The sequence below is a fragment of the Bacillus rossius genome, chromosome 6 (genome assembly GCF_032445375.1).
Source record: "Bacillus rossius redtenbacheri isolate Brsri chromosome 6, Brsri_v3, whole genome shotgun sequence".
NCBI lineage: Eukaryota > Metazoa > Arthropoda > Insecta > Phasmatodea > Bacillidae > Bacillus > Bacillus rossius.
Genome location: NC_086334.1, coordinates 11,327,953 through 11,351,969, shown reverse-complemented (window position 1 = coordinate 11,351,969; position 24,017 = coordinate 11,327,953). Strand labels below are relative to the sequence as shown.

General features: G+C 39.0%; 2 protein-coding genes across 2 annotated transcripts; one reads left to right on the top strand and one right to left on the bottom strand.

Moving 5' to 3' along the window:
• Nucleotides 1-1,687: 1,687 nt before the first annotated feature.
• LOC134532629 (alpha-crystallin A chain-like) lies at nucleotides 1,688-6,498 on the bottom strand. Its single transcript, XM_063369242.1, has 4 exons — nucleotides 6,118-6,498; nucleotides 5,276-5,494; nucleotides 4,370-4,591; nucleotides 1,688-2,042 (listed from the first exon to the last, which is right to left on the bottom strand). The coding sequence occupies exons 1-4, from the start codon at nucleotides 6,124-6,126 to the stop codon at nucleotides 1,914-1,916; spliced, it is 579 nt and encodes a 192-aa protein (XP_063225312.1). The 5' UTR covers nucleotides 6,127-6,498; the 3' UTR covers nucleotides 1,688-1,913.
• On the top strand, nucleotides 6,467-23,261 carry LOC134532628 (peroxisomal membrane protein 11B). Its single transcript, XM_063369241.1, has 4 exons — nucleotides 6,467-6,731; nucleotides 9,508-9,623; nucleotides 16,288-16,475; nucleotides 18,377-23,261. The coding sequence occupies exons 1-4, from the start codon at nucleotides 6,676-6,678 to the stop codon at nucleotides 18,713-18,715; spliced, it is 699 nt and encodes a 232-aa protein (XP_063225311.1). The 5' UTR covers nucleotides 6,467-6,675; the 3' UTR covers nucleotides 18,716-23,261.
• The last annotated feature ends 756 nt before the right edge of the window (nucleotides 23,262-24,017 follow it).

Genomic DNA, 24,017 nt, shown 5'->3' with positions numbered 1-24,017 from the left:
CCCTTTGTGTACAAGTGAACAATCATGTCCTTGGAAACATTGCGGTTGTTACACGTTTACAATTATTAATATATTACTATCCATAGGCACATGCAAAAGCAGCACAACTTATTGGCTCATCTAGTCTGCGAGTGAGGCGGGATGGTAAGTACGACACTCGCTGGTCCATAGGACAAAATTTGAGCTGTGACCATAACATTATACAGCATTGAAATAAAGGTCGAGGTGTTTTGCAAGTCGTTTCAAGTGATTTCATGAATCTGTGCGAGTTTTTTAATGCCTAGAAATTACTTTGAAAACCCACCTTTTAGCCATTGTAACTGCTAAAAAATAAAATTTAAAACTTAATCCGAAACCAAAAGTAATTTTCGGCTGTCAGTGAATTCTTACATGCTTTTCATGAACAGGCACCACTTGGATATGCGAGTATTTTTTAAATTGTGTTATTCCTGAAGCTCTGCACACTTGTGTGCACCCGGGCATACAGTGCTCTTAAGCATTTGTAGTCTAATGTCTACTCGAAACCAGTTACGGAAACAGCCATAGTGCAAATATACATCCCCTCTAATATTTTTTATTGCGGTAATGGTTAAGAAATAGTTTTTAAAGTGCTTAATTCCTAGAATTGTGGTGTTTAAAAGCTATTGTCAATTAGAAAATTGTTGATGTCTCAATTTTTAAATATAAAAAATGAGTAAACACGAACACATGTAAATCGACTGCTCCGACAACTTGCGATAGGTCACTTAGGTATAGTGTGTATTAGCACAAGGTAATCAGTAGACAAAGTATTGAATTAAAACCACCTGTAATAAAACTATAGTTGAAGTAAAGTCATCACAAAAAACAATTCCCGCATGTCCTTTTCTGGCGGAATTGCAATTCCAATAAGAACTCCTACTTTTCCTAATGCTCATCATTTCTACAGTCAGTTCATCCATTCCTGGAACTCGATTCTTCCCCATTTCATTGCTTCCTCCACATTGTTCACATAAGTATAGGTTGATCTGAAGGAAAACAAACATCTTCCAAGATTTTCTGCATCAACCAAACATCAGCTAAACAAGTAATTACTAATCATTAGGGCACACAGAAATGACAGACATTACTGAAATATTAATTTTGAAATATCCAACCAAAATTCATACATTTACACTTAAAATCTCATTCTGGGGCATTCTCGTTTCATTTGCTCGATGAGACTTTTCACAGATTCGGAACACTGGCCCTTCCAACTTGTTACACTAATTTTTTTTTAACCATATGAGAAGCTTTACATGACCGTTGATTAGTTGCCATTGGCAAGGCACATATTCCCCATTTCAGTTTCATAAAATGAACACTAAAGATACAATTTCTGAGATCAATAGCATTTTAAATTTATTTTTCACAAATTTAAGTCTGTACATTGCAGAATATAATCACACTAATTTAACATGAGAAATGTTAACTCCCAAATTCCTAACACTTTGGTCGTGTATACTAAGTTGGAAGTATTAACTCAACTCCCAAAGCTCTGAACACCCCTTCCTTTTTTTAAACCTTGCAGCGATACTACTCTGATGACCATCTTGCTTAGTCTGCAATATTTGTGCAAGCATTTTAAACAAATTATCTTCCCAAAACATATTTGGAATACGAATTGCATAGGTTTGTAACCAGGCTTGAAGGAAATGACAATGCTAAGTTAATTACATTAATTTTTTTTATTTCTTATTTAAGAGCAGTCTTACATTACAGGTCACATTTAAACAAATGCACACATATCAGTCTCAAAAATGGAAAGCAAAGAACACATCAAGTAGATGTAACAGAAATAAAATACAAAACCTACACTGCCTGCTAGGGCACCTACAGACATCGACATAGAGAACGTGGAGATACAAGCACTGAGTGGAAGCAGGCGGCCCCGCCTACTGCTCCATCTTGTCCCCGTCCTTGCCCTTGGCATCGCCGGCACCGCTCGGTGCCTGCTTCACGGCCGGCGCCTGCGTCTGCACGATCGGGATCACTCGCTCGTTGGCGGGCGGCGGTGTCGTGGGCTGCAACACACCACACGACCCCTTTCAGCAAGCCAGCTGGGTGCAACACTTGACAAAGCTAGGGTCTTCAACCAGGTGTACATCCAGTGAACACAGCATTGCAGCAATACATTGAAGAGCACGCGTAATACCTCATTACACCGGCAATGAAAGAAAATGAATGCATACTCCATGTAGAGTATAGATTGTTTTACAACTTAACAAAATATTTTAGTGTTTAAGTTTTTTAACATCTTGTGGTACACCAGAAAGCAATGAGCCTTGTGACAATCATGCATTAGGAAGGCACATTCAAAGTAAAAGATGTAACCGCAGGAAAACCAATACAAATCTCTCACCCTGCAATAGTTTCCTTCTAAATTAAAGCTAAGGTACTCTACTAATAAAATATCACAGAAATATTTATGAATGGGGAAAGTTTCAGAGTTTACAGGTATTTCACGCAGCACTCTAAATATTCAGGCCAGTGCAAATATTCAAATTTTCTTACACAAATACCAACAATAAAATGCATGCATTTTTTTTGCATTAAAAAAAATACATTCCACGGGATTTCATAATCACAAACCCTAACAATAAGCGACGTTTGAAAATGCAACTGGCACTTTCTCTGCTACTGTCTCACTAAACAGTTAATAGAAAAAAAAAATCACGCTAACAATAAAAAACACTGCACATTTCCATTTAAAACTTGAAAACTAAATATTTGTATCCTCCTCAAACCAGCTAGTAATGGGGAGAAAAAAAAAAAAAAATAAAATTGAAAGTCTACACCACTGACATTCCAGCCACCTGGGCATTAAAAGCAGCAACAGTTGAACGGCCCACAAACAGACATTCACCAACACTATGCGATACAGAAGAAACTTTCTTGCCATGTTCACGGATGACGAAACTAATTAGACTCAAAATACCGTATTGGCCCGAATATAAGGCGACCTGCAGTTTCAGGAGGCCAAACAAATGTAAAAATAATTTTTGGTAGAAATTAATGTGAAAATTCATTAGACATACATTTTGTGTTGATAAATCGTTTTTGCATTTATGTATAACAATTAATTTATATTTATCACTTTATACTTATCTAAAATAAGTTTGAATGGCCTACCCTAAAAGTCAAAAGAAAACAATTAGAAAATATTTACACTTTTAAATATTACACTAGAAATTTTTTCGTGTTTACTCTAATGAAGCTGCATAATTGTCATCTTCAGAGCTGTTTATTTGTCTAGAGCTCGTTCCCCGCCGTTCCACCGATGTGTGATTGTTGATTTTTCACAGTTTACTGTATCTACGAATTTAAAATTTTTACAATGGCTATTAATCACTCTTAAAATACAGCATTTAACTTTCCGTTTGACTTAAGCTACGTATTACCACAGAACAAGGTGTATTACTATTTAGTAGTGTGTTTAACGTAAAAAAAGCAAACAAATAATGCATCTTGCCGGAACAAAACAAGTGGCTAGCTGACATGATGAAGCATACGGCCATGAATAACTTCGGTTACGTGACCGCGTATATTTGTCCATATTACTCTCTGACAGAGAGAGTCTGTTCTATGAATTTGAAAGAATAATCTATTATAATTATGAAAGGTTTTTACATAAATAAAGAGTGGATTATTAAAATAGCTTTTGAAGCAACGTACCAAATTCCTGTTAATATGGCGTCTTCGAGCGTGTTCGGCAATGTTCGTTTTACAACAAAGAAATATTGTGGAAAGACAGTTGGCAGCCGTGAATTTCCATACATTACATCCGAAATGTTTGTAAACGTAAACAATCGTTCTGAAAATAACTGTGATATTTTAGTACAAATATTTCAGTTAAAAATCTGAAGATAAATTACTGTAAATGTTAACACGCGATTGTACACTAAGTACAAATATGAATTGTGAAATAAAAGGTTGCCATTTTGAGATGCTTCAACATTCACGTTTTTACTCAAGAACAAATATTTTAATTTTCAACTTCAAACAATTGTAAATTACTGCAATATTAGGTGGATTTATTGTTTTTACCGTGTGAGGTAACAAAGTTTTAGTTAATATAAAAAATCGTGAACGTTTTGTTAAACAATGTTTCTACTGTAGCTTTCAGCTTGAAACTAATGTTTGCGGTTCTGACGTCTTGGGTGCGAAAATAAGGCGACTTCCAATTTTTGCATCTCTCGTTTATGTAAAAATGGTCGCCTTATATTCGGACCAATACGGTATATAAACAACTGGTTTAAGATTCTAGAATGAAATTGGCAAATAGGAGGATTCAAAAAGGTAAATTTCAGCCCATTCAATCATTAATTCAGCAACTGATGAAGGAGGTTACCTTGAGGGGCGCGGCGACCGTCAGCACGCCGTCCGACGACAGGCTGGACAGCAGCTGCTCCGTGTCCACGTTGTCGGGCAGGGCGTAGCGACGCGTGAACTGGCGCGAGATGTAGCCGTGCTCGTCCTGGCGCTCCTCGTGCTTGCCCTCCACCACAACGCAGTTGTCCACCACCTTGACGCTCACCTCCTCTGGCTTGAACTGCTGCACGTCCAGGTTTACCTGCACGACCCCCAACCTCTGCACTACACCGCAAACACTTGCACTGTAGCCCTACACTCCGGTGCTGCTGAACTTAACGAGAACATGCAGAAACTAACCAAGCAACCTAGATAGCTATTAAATCAGAATGCCAAATCCAAGCTCACGATTTTTATCTAGGTGTAAGTACTTTATCATACATCACCAGATAAGGCAAGCTTTGCACACCTGTAACCGTAATAGCCACCTTGTGGTATAATACAAACTGCTTTGTACAAACCTATCCCTCAATTATTAATTTAGAACAAATTGAATAACTGGCATCAGCATGTACAAATAGACTTACGAGTGAACAATACACTATGCCTAGCACAGTTGGAACACTCCCAACTAAGTAAGAGTTTTTTGTGAAAGAAGAAACAATTTTATCCTACCATTTTATCCTACCATTTTACTACCAAAAGTGAAAATTCGATTTCCAAGCTGTGCAACATTAACATTGTATACACCTAAAATTTTCATCTACCACTGCTAAATGCTATCATACATCACCACAGCTCACAAGATAACATTACGAAAATAGGCATTCTGAAATACACATACGGAGGCTCATTTTGTACCCAAGAAATATCAATATGGAAATACTCGCTGAACACATTTAGAGTAAATTACCAATTAATAACCAGCCTTGCTCACAGCACATACCTTGAAGCCTTCCTTCCCACGCAGCAGGTTGGACACACCACTCTGCCTGGAGGCCTGGTGGCGCCACGGGCGGTAGTAGCCGATACGCAGGGGCCCTACGCTGCGCGGCTGCACCAAGTCCTCGGCCAACATGCCCAGGCCAAAGTTCTGGTCGAACAGAGACGCTGGCCGCTGGAGCTCGTCCAGCACCTCGCTCAGGTAGTACGGAGCCAGAGACATCTAACAACACAAACGACACTCATTTAAGTTTGCCTCATATTCATACTTGACTGACAGAAGTAGGCCTATTACCCCCCCCCCCCCACCCTTTCCCAAAAGTGTATATCACAACACAGAAGACAGCATGAAAAAAATGTTCATGACACAAAATTTGCGAGCTAATGCCGTCAGATTACCGACAGGAATACATTTGGTTAAAGTTTAACAGCCCTGCATAGTCTTAAGTAAGCACAGCTAAGCAACTTGAAAGCAGTCTTCAATAACAAAACTCAATCTGGCCAAAGTATAGAGCAACACCAACAACAGGTATCATGCCTTGAATTTTATTTACTATGGGAACAGTTAAATAAGACCGAGACGTATTTCCTAATTTGAAAGTTAGATGAACGAAGGGAATACGGAACAGCTAAACCGAATTTGCTAGTTGAAATGAGCGAGGGCTCTGTGCGCGCAGAGATAAAACCCAATTGTCAATTCTATAACTAAATAATAAAGATACAACAGCCAAGCAAGTTAATACTCGCATTACAGGACACAAATTCTATAAAAGGACCCCAACATGATTTGTTTAGAAATGTTACAAATTTCAAAAGATTTCGCATTTGCTAAATATTGTCACGTACCTTGTACATTCCAGATACTTTAAACTCGGCACCAACTTCGCAAACACTTCTAAAATTCAGACGCTCGATCGTAGAATCCAAGCGGTATTGATTGACCGACTGCTTCAACTGCCGTCTTTATAGAAACAAGCTGGCGGTGCAGAACATTCTACAACATTCCTCGGTAGTTAGTAGTTACTAGAAACTTCTCCGAAATTCTGTAAACGGAAATGACTAATAAGCACAAAAATTGTATCCTACATTAACAACATTTGTAATTTAAATTAAATTAAATTAAATTTATTTCAATTAAATTCTGTCCTCAGTTAAAAGTTTGATCATAAGGCGGTGAAAACATTTGACAGATACAAATACGCTCGTCTTTCCTTTAAGTAAGACGCAATAATGAAAGATAGGGTAGTGATAAAATTTAGTGAACATAATATAATTTTAATGAAAAATTTTTACCATCGTAACAGTTTTATCAAAATGCTGACCAGTTTTAATTAATTAGTCATCCTGGATTCGTTAATCCTAACAACCATTTTTATTTTTTTAGGTTTTTATAGTTTTCATAACATGGATGTAATAATAAAATTAAATAGTCAAACTGCAGGAAGAGACAAATTGGTCAGGTAAAATATGTTTGTTAATGTATTTTATCTATCGTTATTAGTTTATGAATTAGTAATTAGGAAGGACCATGTATTTTCATTGTAATGAACAATTACAGACCAATAGCACTTCTATCATCTTTTTCAAAAATATTTGAAAAAATAATCTCAAAACAACTTATATTATATCTAGATAAAAATAACATATCTCAGAGTCTATTTGGGTTCCAAAAAGGGAAATCTACAGAACAAGCAGTTTATAAATTCATAGGAAATATTTTAAAAGCTATTGATAAGAAAAACCATATTATGGGCATATTTGCAGATCTTTCCAAAGCATTTGACTGTGTGGACCACTATTTACTATTAAAAAAACTTGAGAGTTATGGCATAAAAGATAAACATTTAAAATGATTTTAATCATATCTACAAGATCGGAAACAAGTAACATTAATACGTCAATGTGATGATAAAGGTACATATACAAATGCTATATCAAAACCTATGACTATTTCAATAGGAGTACAGCAAGGCTCGATCTTAAGTCCCATATTATTTATAATTTTTATAAATGATCTTCCTACGTCAGTAATAAATGGAGACGCTATCATGTTTGCAGATGACACAAATATATTAGCAATAGCAGAAAATAAAAAAGAACTAATAACTAAAGTAAATTCTGTACTAGAGGAAGCAAATAATTGGATTATAAAAAATTAACTAGTACTAAATTTATCAAAATCCACTATATTACAATTTACAAGAGTAAATAGTCTAGCCAGTAAACATGATTTTGCTACTGTAAATGGTAAACAAATTAACATGACTGACCATATTAAATTTTTAGGGCTACAGATAGATAACAATTTTAATTGGCATATACATATAAATGCCATATACAAAAAATTGTGTTCAATGTGCTATGTTATACATACTATCAAAAAAATCTGCTCTTTAGAAGTTGTAATGGCATTATACTTTGCAAATGTACAGTCTATATTAACATATGGAATTATTTTTTGGGGAAACGCATCACTGTTCAAAAAAGTGTTTAAAATTCAAAAAAAGATAGTTAGAATAATAAATGGTAAGACACAAAGGACTCACTGCAAACCATTGTTTAAACAATTAAATATTATGACTTTTCCTTGCCTGTACATTTTTCATACTATACTTTACACAATGCGTAACTCCACAGTAATATCAAATAGTAATATACACAGTTATCAAACTAGAAATAGATGCAATTTACATTTAATCACACGTAGAACAAAACTATTTTCACAAGGACCCTACTACAGTAGTATCAAACTAATTAATAAATTACCAATTGAAATTAAGGGAATTGTCCATTTAAATAGGTTTAAACAAGAACTAAAGAAATATTTGGTAAAAAAAAATCCTTTTATTCAGTTGAAGAATACCTTAGGGTATAAGCATATTAATATGTTGGTTTTTGTATTTCAGCAAGTATGGTGGTTAGGATGTATCAGCAACCTAAATAATATTGCCAAGACAAAGATTGTAGTATCCAGGAGTGTGGTTATGTTTTGTATTTAAGATTTGTGTTTGTCTATATGTTTTAATTTTTTGTTTGTATTTTGTATATTGACAACTCCCTTCTAGTATGTATTACTGGAGAAAACAGGAGGCAACCAAATAAATAAATAAATAAATAAATAAATAATAATCGTATGTAGTGAATGCACACTTTCTTAGGCTATCATTTTGTGTAATAGCTGTTTCTCGTTACTTTACTGGCAAGTGTGTATGATAAATGTGGGCGAAACAAGAGTAGTTAAAATTTTAAAGTAAATAATGGATTATTAGAGTTTACCTGGGGTGAGGTACAAGTGAGCTTATTGAAAAAAAGCAGGCAGTGTAATTATCTAGCAGAGGAGAGCTTACAGACACAAGGACTGCGAACTCCGGCTGGTCACATTTCTTTAGTGAATGCCATATGAAATATTTGGCCAACTGCTTATTAAGTACTTACACTGAATTAAATGGAGGCATAACTTTAAAAGATTCATTTCACCATACCCAAGCAAGACCCCTTAGGATCAAACCAAGAAAGATGGTTGGGCACTCCTACAGTGTGCAGAGCTTCAGAAAAAACTATGTGTTCGAATACTCAAGACATCCTGTTTCCGTATTTCTTTTTTTTAAACTGTATTTTTTGAAGAGTGAATTTTCTAGACCATGTATTTTTAGAATAATGTTTAGGGGTGATACATCTGGTAGAGCTCCTTGCAGACACTTAATATACTAGAATTACATTTTTTTATCTTATTTTTTCCACCATCTAATGTTATGGTTACCACTTATCTCATAGTTGTCGTATGCACGAGAAGATGCACACCAGTCTTGCACTATGAGCACCAGCAAACATGTGCACTTATCGTCCTGTCTCACCAACATAAAATACATTCCTGACTAGGCGAGTGACCAGCCATACGTCAGTAGTTAATTGCCTCACTTAAGGTACGCCACTGCAGTGCTGATGCTATCCTGTGGTGGTAGAAGAGCACAATGTACTTGTCTGGTGAGACGGGCAGAAACTGGGCTCCTGAAAGTGCTCTGTAACTGTGTTCAAGGGAGAGTGCATAAACATACCTTGTTTCAGCTCTTAAATCAGCCTTAGGAAATAAAGCGTGGATTGTAAGTGCACTCGAGACTCACTGCCTGGCAGGGAAGTACTTCCATGACTTAACAACATACTGTTGACTGAGTGGCACGAGGATGCAGGGTGCTGCACCAGGAAAAGCTGGTGAGAGTGGCTGCATTGCTGTGGCAGGTTGCTGCAGTACGCGAGCAAGGCGGCATGGCACTTCCTGCAGCAGAAGGAAGTGAACCGACGCTCCGTGGACAAGCTCAAGAGCCTGGAGTACACCTTCAGCTCCTTCCGCAAGCGTGAGTTAGTTGCCCTCCTCGCCTTTGCCACCGTGCGCTCGGTGCATGCTTGAGCATGCATGATATACTGTGGTCCTGTTTTCATTGGGGTGACGTAAATTTGTTAAATGAGAAGGTGATGAATGAGCTCATAGTTTACTTGAAAAGTACCGACTGGAAAATGCTCTGAAGTTGATGCTCTGAATAATTGTATTCAACCTTGAAAAAATTACTGCAGCTACAATAAATATATGTATTTTAATGTTCTGGTAGGTATCATGAGTTAAGTAATATTATTGTTTAGTATGGGTGCTCTTGTGTTGCGGGCAGACATACGTACACTTGTGAGCGAGACACTTGCCGAGTGTGCGGGGCGACTCATGTGTGCTGCTTTCAAAAGTTCTCTTTCAACAAGATTTCTAGCTATAAACAATAATCAATCAAATCTGTAAACATACAAACTTAATATTTTTTTTAATAAATCTGCCAATTAAAAATGTGGAAATGTGGTGCGTTCAGCCAGGGTTGTGTCACTGCTTGTAGTGGCATTTCCTGCACAGCAGACACGAAGCTCAGCTTTAACTTGCATCAAACTGACAAAAATATCACATTGATTGCATCATTTGTAAATCAAGTTTGAAACAATCTGGTGTAATCCATGCAGAATTGACATGGTTGTTGCAGGCATGATTGGAAGGCTTCCAGTAATATTCCTGGGAAAATATGCTCTTTTATAGCCAATTTATTGTTATTAATTAGAGGGTGTTATAAAATGTAGTGTTCCTTCTTGGGGTGAGTTGTGGCTGTTGGTTAGACAAGCATAGTAAAAGGTTTCTTTAGAAAATTATGTGATTGTATAGATGTCTTTTAAACCTGGTTTAGTTTTTTGTATTTATAGGAATACAGAAATATAACAGTGTAGAGTACTTGAGATTATGCCGAGCAATTCTAATATTCAAAGATTTCAGTTTATTGTAGCATATTTCAGATGGTTCTGAACAAAATAATATCAATAATGTATTTATTGTAATAGTCCTTGATGACTCTGTAAAAAAAAAAAAAAAAAAATATATAATAACAACACTGATAAATATTAAAACACAAAATTCCCTTCCCCCTCCACCTTCTTTTGCTATCAATGTAATTTTAGAGTACTCTACTGTTAGCAACCAGAAACTAACTTAGTGATGTCCTGGAATTTTCTAAACAATGCCAAGAGATTCTGGAATGTTCTAAACAATGCCAAGAGATTCTGGAATGTTCTAAACAATGCCAAGAGATTCTGGAATGTTCTAAACAATGCCAAGAGATTCTGGAATGTTCTAAACAATGCCAAGAGATTCTGGAATGTTCTAAACAATGCCAAGATATTCTGGAATGTTCTAAACTATGCCAAGAGATTCTGGAATGTTCTAAACTACTCTGTAATATTCTGAAACATTCTAAAGTATTCTGTGATGTTCTGGAACATTCTCAACTACTCTGTAACATTCTAAATGACTCTGTTATGTTCTGGGACATTTTAAATAACTCCATAATGTTCTAGAACATTCTAAACTCCACCATGATGATCTGGAATATTCTGAAAAACTCTCTCATTTCTAGGCCTCTATAGTTTATTCTAGAAAGCTCTTTAACATTATTAGTGTTTCAGGCAAATAAAGGTAGTACTCCTGCAGAATTTTATTAATTTTTTGCTGTATGTATTAATTATTTGAAACTCTGTACATGGAATTTTTGTAATTTTTCTCAGATCTATTGAATCAATAGAATTTCCAATAATGTGAGACACAATTCAAGTTCAAAAAGTTAGTGTATCTGTTTATTTGTATAATAGTGTGAGATTAACTTGTCTCAGCTTGTTTCATGTTCAGTTCCTTTTTGACACTAGACTTGAAAATTTCCAGTGAAATGATTTTACTTCTTCGTGGATGCAAAAGAAATTCATGTTCGCTGCACCACTCTCAGCCTGAACCACCTAACTCAGTTTGTTCTGTAGAGCATCACATAAGCCTTGTGTACTTAAGGGTGCTAATTTACTGTACTAACTGAATGAATAACTTACCTGCATATAAATTGTATGGCCACAGTTGGGAATACTAATTTCTGTAATATAGAGCTAACTCCTTCTGTAGCCAATCAGTTTTCACCCTTAAAGAAGTTAACTAGAATGAGCATAGGTTGAAAAAAACTATTATGATAACATGAGATACATTTCAAAATGACTGAACTGAATATTAAAAACTGTAATTTGTTTGAATCAAGATAGGATTACAAGCGGATTATATTAAAATGAACCGACAGGTTATTTATTAGTATACATAGGTTGTTATTAAGTAAAAACTCAACATCATTTATTACACATTTCTTAGTATACAACACAGTTCAGTTTCTGTATGTACTGTGTTAGATTGCCAATACATAAGATAGCCCTAGAACATATATTTAGAGAGAAAGCTATGCATTTGAAAATGGAATATGGAGCAAACCATTGTCTGGAGAAAAAAATGACTACCCGGTTAGCATGTAATCATGCAGACATGGTTGCTTTCTATAATGTCAATATAGTGACTTAAATTTGTGTTGTGTTTTCGTAGTTTAGCAGAGAGTATTTTCCACGAGATATATCACGTATCCTATTGTCGCCTCAGTACTGTATTTGATACCAGCTGCAACTTGATCCTGTGTTTCTCCAGAAGTCCTTAGGAATATAGTGTAGTCGAGACTGTGTTTGAAAATACGGGAATATTTAATGTCAATATGGTACGGCCAGGGCTAAGACTGTTTTTCACCCTAATTGGTTTTCTAATTAAAGTGAATTTTCACTCTTTAGAGGTGCAAAGGTAAAGATTTCTAAAGTATTGTGATTTGTGTTCAACTCAGAGCAAAGCAGTAGCAATTATATTTTTCTTATTTTAAATTAAATGCAGAGACATTTTATAATCTTAGATAATCATTTTAATTGAACTGTCTTGTTTTCTAACATAAAGGCATCTCTGATATGTTTTGTGTCCAACATAAACATATCTCTAGATATCTAGATACTGTCTTTAAATGATTCTTGTATGGGGAAGGTTGATTTCAATTTTTTTTTGTTACATTTCATTGCTAGTTCACACTGTATGTCACAGGGAAGCCACAAGAATGGATGACTAAGATGCACACACATCCAAAAACAGCTGATGTCAAAAGTTAATGCATAGTCAGCACAGAGTATTCCGGAAAGGAATTAGAAAAATATCACGGCACAGGCGACAAAAATGTTGCAGCGGCTGAGAACTAACATCTGCTCCCGGCATCAAACTAAACATACTTATAGCTGACAATGAGAAATGTGTTTAAGATCCTCTGTTTTGCTGCGAGGGTTGTTTTTCATTAGTTCTAGTAGTAAATTAGTTTCAGGCAAAAATTTCATGCATTTTAGTTGAAGGTACCCATATATGTTTTTAATTCAGTACTTTCTTGTCTGATAACACTGTTATTGTTGATTCTTTTAGTTTCATTTTAATTGAGTGTTCTTTCTGAATGAGTGGAAATGCATTGTCCCCGAGTAGTTTATGACTATTGTTCCAGGCATGTTATATTTTGAATTTCACCCTTACTTATATGGTTTTTGTGTCTTAAATGTCTGTTGAAAGTTTTAAAATGTAGGATGCATCCACATTCACAGGGGGTCTGATAAACAAAGTTCCTACATTGGAACTTGACAAATAGACAAGTTTAAATGTTGGAACTGTGTTTATCAAATTCCGTTTAATGTGGCTACATGTAGTATATTGGAGAAGCTGGCAGAGTCCTTGTTATTTTATTTATATTTGTACTCTTTCGCTTCTACTTTAGACTACTTGAATGCTCATTACTAGAAAACTATTGTTAGTAGTATTAGTAGTTCAACAAAAGTATGACTTCTATACATACTTTTCAGAAATGGCTTGCACATCTGTTGTGTGGACTGTGTGACACTGCTACTACAGTAAGAGTAGTGTAGCTGCACTTTTAAATGCATACATACACTCACATTCATATTCATATATAGCGATAACCATTGTAAATAGTTGTAATGAGCCAAAAAAAATTGGAGTTATAACTCAAAAATCTTTTTTACAGAACTTTGTAGGCAGGGGCGCAATAACTAAATTTCCAAAGCGGGGGCAATATACCTTTTCATAAAGAATGATCAATCGCCCCTATTGAAGCGGGGGGTGGGGGGGGGTGGTGTCCGGGGGTCCTCCCCCGTGAAAATTTGTATTTCAAGGTGGAAAATGGTGCTTTATTTAAGCAGTTTTATTATCTAAAAATTGATTACACAGCACTTCCTTTCTTACCCCTGTTTGCCCCTACTTCAAGGTTTCAGAGGGGGGGGGGGGGGGGGGCAAAATACCCTTGCCCCCCCCCCCCCCCCTGTTGTTGCACCCCTGTTTGCAGGCTAAGTGGAAGGTAATAGCATGCTTGAAAGCTGAAACAGGTGGCCATTCTAAAACAGAGCCCAGAACACTGTAACACAGGGGATCAGCAAGAGAGACGGACACTACTGGAACACTGTAACACGGGGGATCAGCGAGAGAGACGGACACTACTGGAACACTGGAACACGGGGGATCAGCGAGAGAGACGGACACTACTGGAACACTGTAACACGGGGGATCAGCGAGACAGACGGACACTACTGGAACACTGTAACACGGGGGATCAGCGAGAGAGACGGACACTACTGGAACACTGTAACACGGGGGATCAGCGAGAGAGACGGACACTACTGGAACACTGTAACACAGGGGATCAGCGAGACAGACGGACACTACTGGAACACTGTAACACGGGGGATCAGCGAGAGAGACGGACACTACTGGAACACTGTAACACGGGGGATCAGCGAGAGAGACGGACACTACTGGAACACTGTAACACGGGGGATCAGCGAGACAGACGGACACTACTGGAACACTGTAACACGGGGGATCAGCGAGACAGACGGACACTACTGGAACACTGTAACACAGGGGATCAGCGAGACAGACGGACACTACTGGAACACTGTAACACGGGGGATCAGCGAGAGAGACGGACACTACTGGAACACTGTAACACGGGGGTTAGGGAGAGAGACGGACACTACTGGAACACTGTAACACGGGGGATCAGCGAGAGAGACGGACACTACTGGAACACTGTAACACGGGGGATCAGCGAGAGAGACGGACACTACTGGAACACTGTAACACGGGGGATCAGCGAGAGAGACGGACACTACTGGAACACTGTAACACGGGGGATCAGCGAGAGAGACGGACACTACTGGAACACTGGAACACGGGGGATCAGCGAGAGAGACGGACACTACTGGAACACTGTAACACGGGGGATCAGCGAGAGAGACGGACACTACTGGAACACTGTAACACGGGGGATCAGCGAGAGAGACGGACACTACTGGAACACTGTAACACGGGGGATCAGCGAGACAGACGGACACTACTGGAACACTGTAACACGGGGGATCAGCGAGACAGACGGACACTACTGGAACACTGTAACACGGGGGATCAGCGAGAGAGACGGACACTACTGGAACACTGTAACACGGGGGATCAGCGAGAGAGACGGACACTACTGGAACACTGTAACACGGGGGATCAGCGAGAGAGACGGACACTACTGGAACACTGTAACACGGGGGATCAGCGAGAGAGACGGACACTACTGGAACACTGTAACACGGGGGAACAGCGAGAGAGACGGACACTACTGGAACACTGTAACACGGGGGATCAGCGAGAGAGACGGACACTACTGGAACACTGTAACACGGGGGATCAGCGAGAGAGACGGACACTACTGGAACACTGTAACACGGGGGATCAGCGAGAGAGACGGACACTACTGGAACACTGTAACACGGGGGATCAGCGAGAGAGACGGACACTACTGGAACACTGTAACACGGGGGATCAGCGAGAGAGACGGACACTACTGGAACACTGGAACACGGGGGATCAGCGAGAGAGACGGACACTACTGGAACACTGGAACACGGGGGATCAGCGAGAGAGACGGACACTACTGGAACACTGTAACACGGGGGATCAGCGAGAGAGACGGACACTACTGGAACACTGTAACACGGGGGATCAGCGAGAGAGACGGACACTACTGGAACACTGTAACACGGGGGATCAGCGAGACAGACGGACACTACTGGAACACTGTAACACGGGGGATCAGCGAGACAGACGGACACTACTGGAACACTGTAACACGGGGGATCAGCGAGAGAGACGGACACTACTGGAACACTGTAACACGGGGGATCAGCGAGAGAGACGGACACTACTGGAACACTGTAACACGGGGGATCAGCGAGAGAGACGGACACTACTGGAACACTGTAACACGGGGGATCAGCGAGAGAGACGGACACTACTGGAACACTGTAACACGGGGGATCAGCGAGAGAGACGGACACTACTGGAACACTGTAACACGGGGGATCAGCGAGAGAGACGGACACTACTGGAACACTGTAACACGGGGGATCAGCGAGACAGACGGACACTACTGGAACACTGTAACGCGGGGGATCAGCGAGAGAGACGGACACTACTGGAACACTGGAACACGGGGGATCAGCGAGAGAGACGGACACTACTGCCGTGGGCTGAGCGGGAATTTTGTGTGCCGTGCGCAGTGCTGCGGCTCGGCAGGTTCCTGGACACGCTGTACAGCGCGCTGGTGTCGGTGCACTACGAGGACCTGGTGGTGCGTGCCACCTGCACGCTCTCCAAGATCGCACACGCCCTCTTCCTTCTGGCCGACAACATGCTGTGGGTGGGCCGCACGGGGCTCGTGTCCGTGGACAGCGAGCGCTGGAACAAGGTAGCTCTCTCTCTCCTCCCGCGCGATCAGCAGTTGGTGTGTTTGCGTCTTGTTGCACGTGAGATCAACAGTGTTATGAAAAATATTTATGATGTGTACAGTACAACCCTGTTATAACATTCTCCAAGGGACCAACTTAAAAAATTGTTATAAGCAGGAAATCATAAAATTACGCGTGGATTGATTAAATTAAAGAGTATAGGTAAAACAACTCAAAGTACAGGAGTAATACATTAAGTACAGCAATAGAGTGGAAAATTGGTTAATTTATTTATAGATAATACCTAATAATATGCTAAAGAAAAAAATGTTTTGTATGATACAGTTCAGAGTCGAAACAGAAATATTCAACTCTTTTGCAATCACAAGAAGCGTTTTGTTGGGGTTCCTGTCCACTTGGTTAATAAACGGAATTTTTTAAGCTACAGAATATGATTTTCGCTTATATTTATCGGCCATCATAGTCGTACATAACCTGAATAAAATTTCGATACGGCTTATTTTAATTAAATACGACCGTGACTACAATAAGTAAGTGAATAAATAATAATTACGGTAAAGGTTAAACACAAACAAAAGCAGTGGATATATCCATAGAACATTTAACCATCTCAAGGTGTTAAAACTTTGAAACAAAAACCAGCATCATAGAATACGGTAGCACTGTTTCTGACCTTGTATCAGTGCACAAAATTCGTATCATTAAGTATAAGGCCCGTTCCACAATGACACGGAAACGGAGACGGAACACGGAAACGAAGACGAATTTCACGGAACAGAGCTTCTACAATAGCACGCAAACGGAGACGGACCCGTACGGACCTGCTCAGCAGTGCTGAAGTCTTCCGTTTACGTTACTCCGTTAGACCAATAGGAGCACGTTATTTATTCACTGCAGTTGTCAAGCTACAGTTGCGCGTTCATGTTAATTAAGATAATTATTAGTTTTTACTAATGTTGGTTTCCGTATTTCTCGACTACTTTTTTTTATGCGTGAACAACAAAATAAGATTTGTTTTGAAATTTGAATTGTGCACGTGGGTTTCATCATGACGAATTTTGATGAACTTTTAATTTTCATGGTTAAAGATATACCTGCTATATATGACAAGACGGAGAAGGACTACTTTACCACCGCCACAACGCAAAAAAAATAACAAATTGACTTACTACATTACCAAGTTAACAACCATACATTTTGATTTGACAGGTAGTTCACTTGATACTCGTAGTTTTCAGTTACGTCACGCTTGCTCTTTCTTATTGGCCAAGATTTATTACGGGTCCGTGTATTGTAGAACGAGAAAAATACGGCCGGAACGGAACAATACTCCGTTTTCGTTTCCGTTTCCGTCTGTTCCGTTTCCGTGTCATTGTGGAACAGGCCTAACGGAACAAGTCATAGGCTAACGAGCGCGAACGGGACGCCACATTGATAGTCGATCCGGTGCAAGTTGTGGAGTGCGTGTGTACCACGTCTATGGTGAACTACACAAATGTAAACATCTGATGTTTGTATATGTGTGCTGTAATTTCTAGCTATGTTTTCGTTCTAAATTATGACTTTGAAGGAAGGGATACTGAAAATTGTGGCAGTTATCAAAGCAAATTTGAACGTTAAAGGTGGGAATGTAGAAATTTTAATATTGTTACAGGCGGGAAATTAAAACATTGTGATAAATGGAGAAATGATGGGGCCATGAAATTATGGTGTTATAGGCGGGAAAATGTTACAAACGGGAATGTTATAACCGGGTTGTACTGTATTTGCTTTCTAATTTAGCTGACTTGTCATAAAGAATTTTCTTGCCTCGCACTCCGGGCTGCGATGCCCTGCGCCCTGTCGCTCGGCAGGACGTGTTGTGTCGCTGCGGCCGGCTGTAGTGACGCTGTGGTTGCAGGTGGCCAACAAGTACTGGCTGGCGTCGGTCGCCATGAACCTGGCGCGCGACCTGTACGAGGTGCTGCGCCTGCTGGAGCGGGGGAGCCGCGGCCCACCGGCGCCGGCCTGGTACAGCGCCGGCCCGCCGCGCAAGGGGCTGCCGCTGGCGACGCTCGCGCGGGAGCACAAGGACGTGCTGGTGGACACGGTGAAGAATGGCTGCGACCTGATGATACCCCTGACGGCGCTGGGCTACGCGCGGCTCAGCCCGGGCGCGGTGGGCGTGCTGGGCGTGGTGTCGTCCCTGGCGGCCATCGTGGGGCTGGTGGACCCCGAGGCGCGCCTGGAGCCGTCCTAGGTCCAATGTCACCACTCGTCGGTTTGCTCGCCTCATTGTACAATAGGTTGACTTGTTTTGTTTGTGTGGTTTCAATATCTTCAAGGTTCTTTTCGTGCTGACGACGTGTAACAAGTTAGAAGCAGCGAGTAAGATGTAAATACGTGATTTTTAGGGAGGGCAGTTGGTGACTGTAATGTACACAAAACACACCGGAGTTTCAAGAGGAACTTGCGTTTAAGGGCTCCGCCTACCCGGGCACACACACGGTGCGCAGAGTTTCAGGAAAAACAACGCGATTTCAAAACTGCTCGAGATATCCGAGTGTGGTCTGTTTACGAAAAGCATTTAAGAGTTCGCTGAGTACCGGAAAAGTACTTTTGATTTCGGATGGAGTTTTTAAACTGTATTTCTAGAAGAGTTGAAATGGCTAAAACACGTGTTTTCAGAGTAATTTTTAGGCGTAAAAAAACTAGTACAGATTCTTGAAAACACTTAAAGGGCTTGCATTACACCTTTATCTTTATTTCTCTGCCATATAATGGTATGGTCACAGCTCAAATTTCAGAGTTATCCTGTGACTACGAGAAGACTGCGTGCCAGTTCAGGGTCTTGCGGTTAGAGGCGACACCACGCTGGAAGCACCAGCGAGCGTCGCGCTTATCATCCCGCCGCACTAACACACATACACCCATGACGAGGCGGGCCCCTTAATGAATAAGCAAACATTTAAACAAATATATATACTTATGACTACTGAATCACTTATTAAATGGCGTTCAGCTAGTGGTGGAGCCAACTCTTGTGAAGTAGTTGACTCCTGTCTCCAGGGTCACTCAGGAGCTGATGGGGCGGGTGTGAGATGTCCGAGACGGCGGGGAGAGGCCGACCAGCCCCTCTTGCAGGTAGTCACACTAAGTGCCCCTGTTTAAAGGTGATTCACTGATTCAGCATAAGCCTCTGTGCGATTCGACCATACAGTGGGTGTGTGTTTTCTGCCTAGTTTAATTTCACAATATTTAACCAAAGTTTTACTGTAATTTCTTCAGTTTTACTCACTATGTAGGCCTACTATCCCTAAAACAACAGTTTCACTAATTTAGGAGATATCTGGTTACAAGATTTTGATGGTCTTTCAATAATTTCACAATATTTAACCAAAGTTTTACTGTAATATTTTTCAGTTTTACTCACTATGTACTATCCCTAAAACAACAGTTTCACTAATTTAGGAGATATCAGGTTACATGATTTTGATGGTCTTTAAAATTAGTAGTACCTATTTGGTCTTTCAACAAAACATTTTTAATTTAGGGTATTTATTTATTTTTAGTATCTTGAAAATTTTTTTGTAGCAGTTGTGTGGAATTATTTATATATATTTTTTTACTTTGTGCCAGCCCTTGTATGTTATGTACATTGATGAAGAGCCCCCAGCTGTAGCAAGTCATGTGCTGCAACATGCAGTGGGGGATCCTTGACTCTCACGTAGACGGTAGCACATCTGCTGGGCCCCGTGTGTCGTGTCCGTGGTCCGTCCATGCTGCCCCTTCCCAGTCCTTGCACCCTGACTGTTCCACGTCTCCGATGTATTCCGTTGCATTGCCATTATGTATCGTTCCAAACACGGGCATTTATGTTGGAGATATATGTTTTCCTCCTGATATTATATACCTCTTATGTATAGGTATTTTTGAAGTGATATGCAACTTAAACTTTATCCAAAAACTGATTAACGTTACTAACGTTTCTGTTAACATCCAACTTGGTACTAATTACTGTAAAGAAATTAAGAAATTAACATCTATACTTAGTTGATAATTTAAAATCTTATACAACTGGAAAATATTACAATGTTTAAGCCATAATTTTGGTAATTTTACATTGGAACTAAATGATAAGTATCTTTGATAAGTTTTTGCTTGTGTGCTTGATTTGCAACAATGTGTATTGATTCACATTAAATGATTGGTTGTCACAGATCTCAAGTAATCTGTATCTAATATCATTTTCAGAGGCATATTTCAGTTTATTAAAATATATAATCATATGTGCTGCTGATGTTGGCTCAGACTGGTTAGCAGTATTGCAGGGTATGCCTATTATTGTTTTCCTTTATTCTGTGAAAAAATAAAATTGTTTTTACCAGGAAAAGCAATAAATGATTTTTCAGTAACTTATAAATTTATCTTCACTTTGCGGTAGTGAAGACTCACGCCGTCCATGACTTTGTGATTGAATGTGATTTCTGCGTCAGTTTGCGCAGTGCTCTGTGTTCTTGAAGTGACTGTCCATGCCTCGGGTCACCAGCCAATTGCGTTTGAACGACAGGTTGTTATTCAGGGTGTATACCAATGCGGGAAAGTCACAAATTAGCCTTTGGTCATAAAAGTTCCCTTGTTGGTCCAATTGTTGTTGGTGAGACACAATCTCCAGTTAGCCGCCACTGAGAGGCAAGCCCTGTGAGAGCGCCTCCTGTTGTATCGCTCATGACTGCCTGCTATTGCCTCATCTGCTATGTGGCGAGGGGCCCAAGCAACCGTAAAATGCTTGGAAAAACTACTTTTTTTTGTAGATGCTCCCCTGGGTTTAGCATGATGGGTATCCAAACAAAAATGAACTGCAAATACAGGGAGATCAATTATTTTATGGGGGGGAAAAAAGTTTTTATGCTGTATTCCTGAATTAGTATTCGGACAAGCAGGCTCGTGTGCAGTTTGCCGGAGCGTCTGTGCAATCAGCTGGTTCAAAGACGCCTGAGGCTCGGACACAACACTGTCACATAGTTGTCAGGTGCATCAAACTGTTTTTTGTTCAAATATTGGAAAATGAAAAGGCATGAAATGCGTGTGTGATAATGATGGTAATCTTCTTTGCCAGAGGTACATCCCTCACAACAGTTTTTATTGCTCTCACCATGTACCTTCAATGTACCCCAAGGATATTTGTGTAACGTTTAGTGTACATTGTAGATGTGTGTGTTTGTGGGGATCTGAGCGGGTGTATTTCTCAAGTTGTGCTCTTCCATTGTTTTTGTAGTCCCATGTAAATTTGAACATTTTTATGTGTTGGTTTCACTGGGTGTCTGCAGGTCACGGAAGTCGTAAAAAAGCAACCAAACTGAAGCACTGGTCGGGACAGTCTCAGAGGTCACCAAACTGTATTTTCCAGTAGCCATTTGCTAACTGGCATTGTATTCTGTCACCTCGCCTGTTGCAGTCACACATAGTGGGAGACTGTCCACTAAATCACATAGAAGTTATACATACATAAAATTAATAGATTACAAAAAAAGTTGTAAAAATTTTCACAGATTTTTGTAGACACCCTGTTCCAGTTTATGCATTAAAATGACTGAAAAATTTAAATCTTATGTAATACTAATACTTTTTGTCATAACTTGAGTTTATTTTCCTAGATCTTTTTTTTTTTACAAAATAGGAAATAAAACTATTGTTACTGTATAGTTAGTAAAGTTTATTCCCAGACAAGTGAAGTCTGGAATAATTGAGCGACACCCTGTGAGAGCATCAAGGAAACGCTTTATGGAGAGTTTTATTCCATGCCATTCCCGAAAGCCAGGTTTACCTACCTACTGCATTGCTCGCCACTTATTCTGCTAGAACTTTGTTTAAAGGTTTCTGTTCTCACCTTTGAGGTTTCCTGATTAAAATAAAATAAAAAAAAATATTTGATTCTATCTAATATAAACTAAAAACATTTATCAAATTGTAGCAATATGTACATAGAAATCGGTAATAATTTTTAGACTTGAGACAAAGATGTAAATGATTATAATTTGTCAGAAATATGTTATATCGTAAGGTTCGTGGAAAAATTTGGTATATCCAGTTTGTGAAAAGTGTTGTTTTGTAATAACCCAGGGGACGAATTTGGGAAGGCAAAACATGTTTTTAATGGATTTTTCAGCCATTAAAGGAATTTAAGTACAATTTTCTCTCGACAGCAAAATACATGTATGTACTTGCTTCTGTTGGTTACAAACTTTTTCCTGTAACTCCATGAAATGTTATAATATATTTATATAATAAAATGAGGCAATAATCTGTTTCACTGCAGTTTGTGTTGATAACAGTCTGATGCTATGTGTTGCCGATGATAGTCGTCTGTCCGGAGTGAGTTGCTTGTTGCTAGGGCTGTACTTGTGTACAGGAGTAGTGGCCTTCACGGTTACCGATCCGTGGTCGCCTTAAAACTGCTGTGTTGTTACAGTATGATCTGTCTAACTCATTTGTCCTTTTTTTTTTTGCTCAATCTGTGAAAGTAGAAAATGTATAAATGCTATTTTTGTGCAGAGGAATAATTTTTATGGTTGAGCTTCAGTACATTTACATTGTTGATTACTGACTACTATTTAGTTTTGTGAACTATATTTGCACATTTGCTTGTGTTTTCTTTGACCAAAGTGCAGCAATTGCTGTTGAGATCTCATTGTGTTACGTTACGATTTGTTGCATGTAGCTGTTGGAATCTGTTCGTGTTAAAAATGTAGTAAATACTTGTATATTTATACAAAACCTTGGTGGGAATAAATTGTTTATATTAAGTTGCTGTTTTATGATCTGTGTGAACAGTAATGCATGAGTCAAAATTACAGTAGATTTAAATCCTTATTTTAAACATACGCCATGGCTAGTTAGCAATATATGTCATGGAGAAAACTGAAGAATGGACAAAGAAAGATGAATGCAAAAACACCAAGAAAACAGGTCAAAATCAGTCTATGTTGAATGTTAAATGTGTAGAAGTACACAGAATCCTGTTTATCTGTGCTGTGATATGGTTTTAATTCCTTCAACTGAACTTTGTGTACTGTCTACACATATAATATTTGACAATGACTGATTTTGGCTTGTTTTCTGTGTTTTTGTTTATTATTCTGTATTTGTCCACTCTTCAGGTCTTCTCCATGACATACAGTGGAAGAACAATGGCTTGTGTCCAAAATAATTATTTAATTCATTCTTCCCCACGTGCATGAATCATTCAAACAATATGCTAAATTTCAGTGTTTCTTTTATTTCAAGTGATTGAAAGTCATCTTTGTTGATGTTATAAACTGAAGATGCATAGTGGAACCTTTACATGACTTTTTGAAGCCTAACTGTAATGAAACATAGTACAAAAATGCTTTATTGCTACACCACTTGTAAACACCTGCTTCATGTACAATAACTGGCACAAGAGTACACATCCAACTGAAGTGATTTCTTTCAGGTTTACATATATGCAACAAGGGTAGTTTGTCTAACTATCTTGACAAAGTTGCATACAAGGACAGTCATCAAATCAATCTTTTATC

What these genes read in the sequence shown, in the direction of transcription:
- LOC134532628 (XM_063369241.1), top strand. Translation starts at nt 6,676, where the DNA reads ATGGATGTAATAATAAAATTAAATAGTCAAACTGCAGGAAGAGACAAA. An exon ending in GGAAGAGACAAATTGGTCAG is followed by an intron (nt 6,732 to 9,507) that starts GTAAAATATGTT and finishes TTGCTGTGGCAG; the next exon opens with GTTGCTGCAGTACGCGAGCA. An exon ending in ACAGCGAGCGCTGGAACAAG is followed by an intron (nt 16,476 to 18,376) that starts GTAGCTCTCTCT and finishes CTGTGGTTGCAG; the next exon opens with GTGGCCAACAAGTACTGGCT.
- LOC134532629 (XM_063369242.1), bottom strand. An exon ending in GTGGGAAGGAAGGCTTCAAG is followed by an intron (nt 4,592 to 5,275) that starts GTATGTGCTGTG and finishes GGGGTCGTGCAG; the next exon opens with GTAAACCTGGACGTGCAGCA. An exon ending in CGGTCGCCGCGCCCCTCAAG is followed by an intron (nt 2,043 to 4,369) that starts GTAACCTCCTTC and finishes GGTGTGTTGCAG; the next exon opens with CCCACGACACCGCCGCCCGC.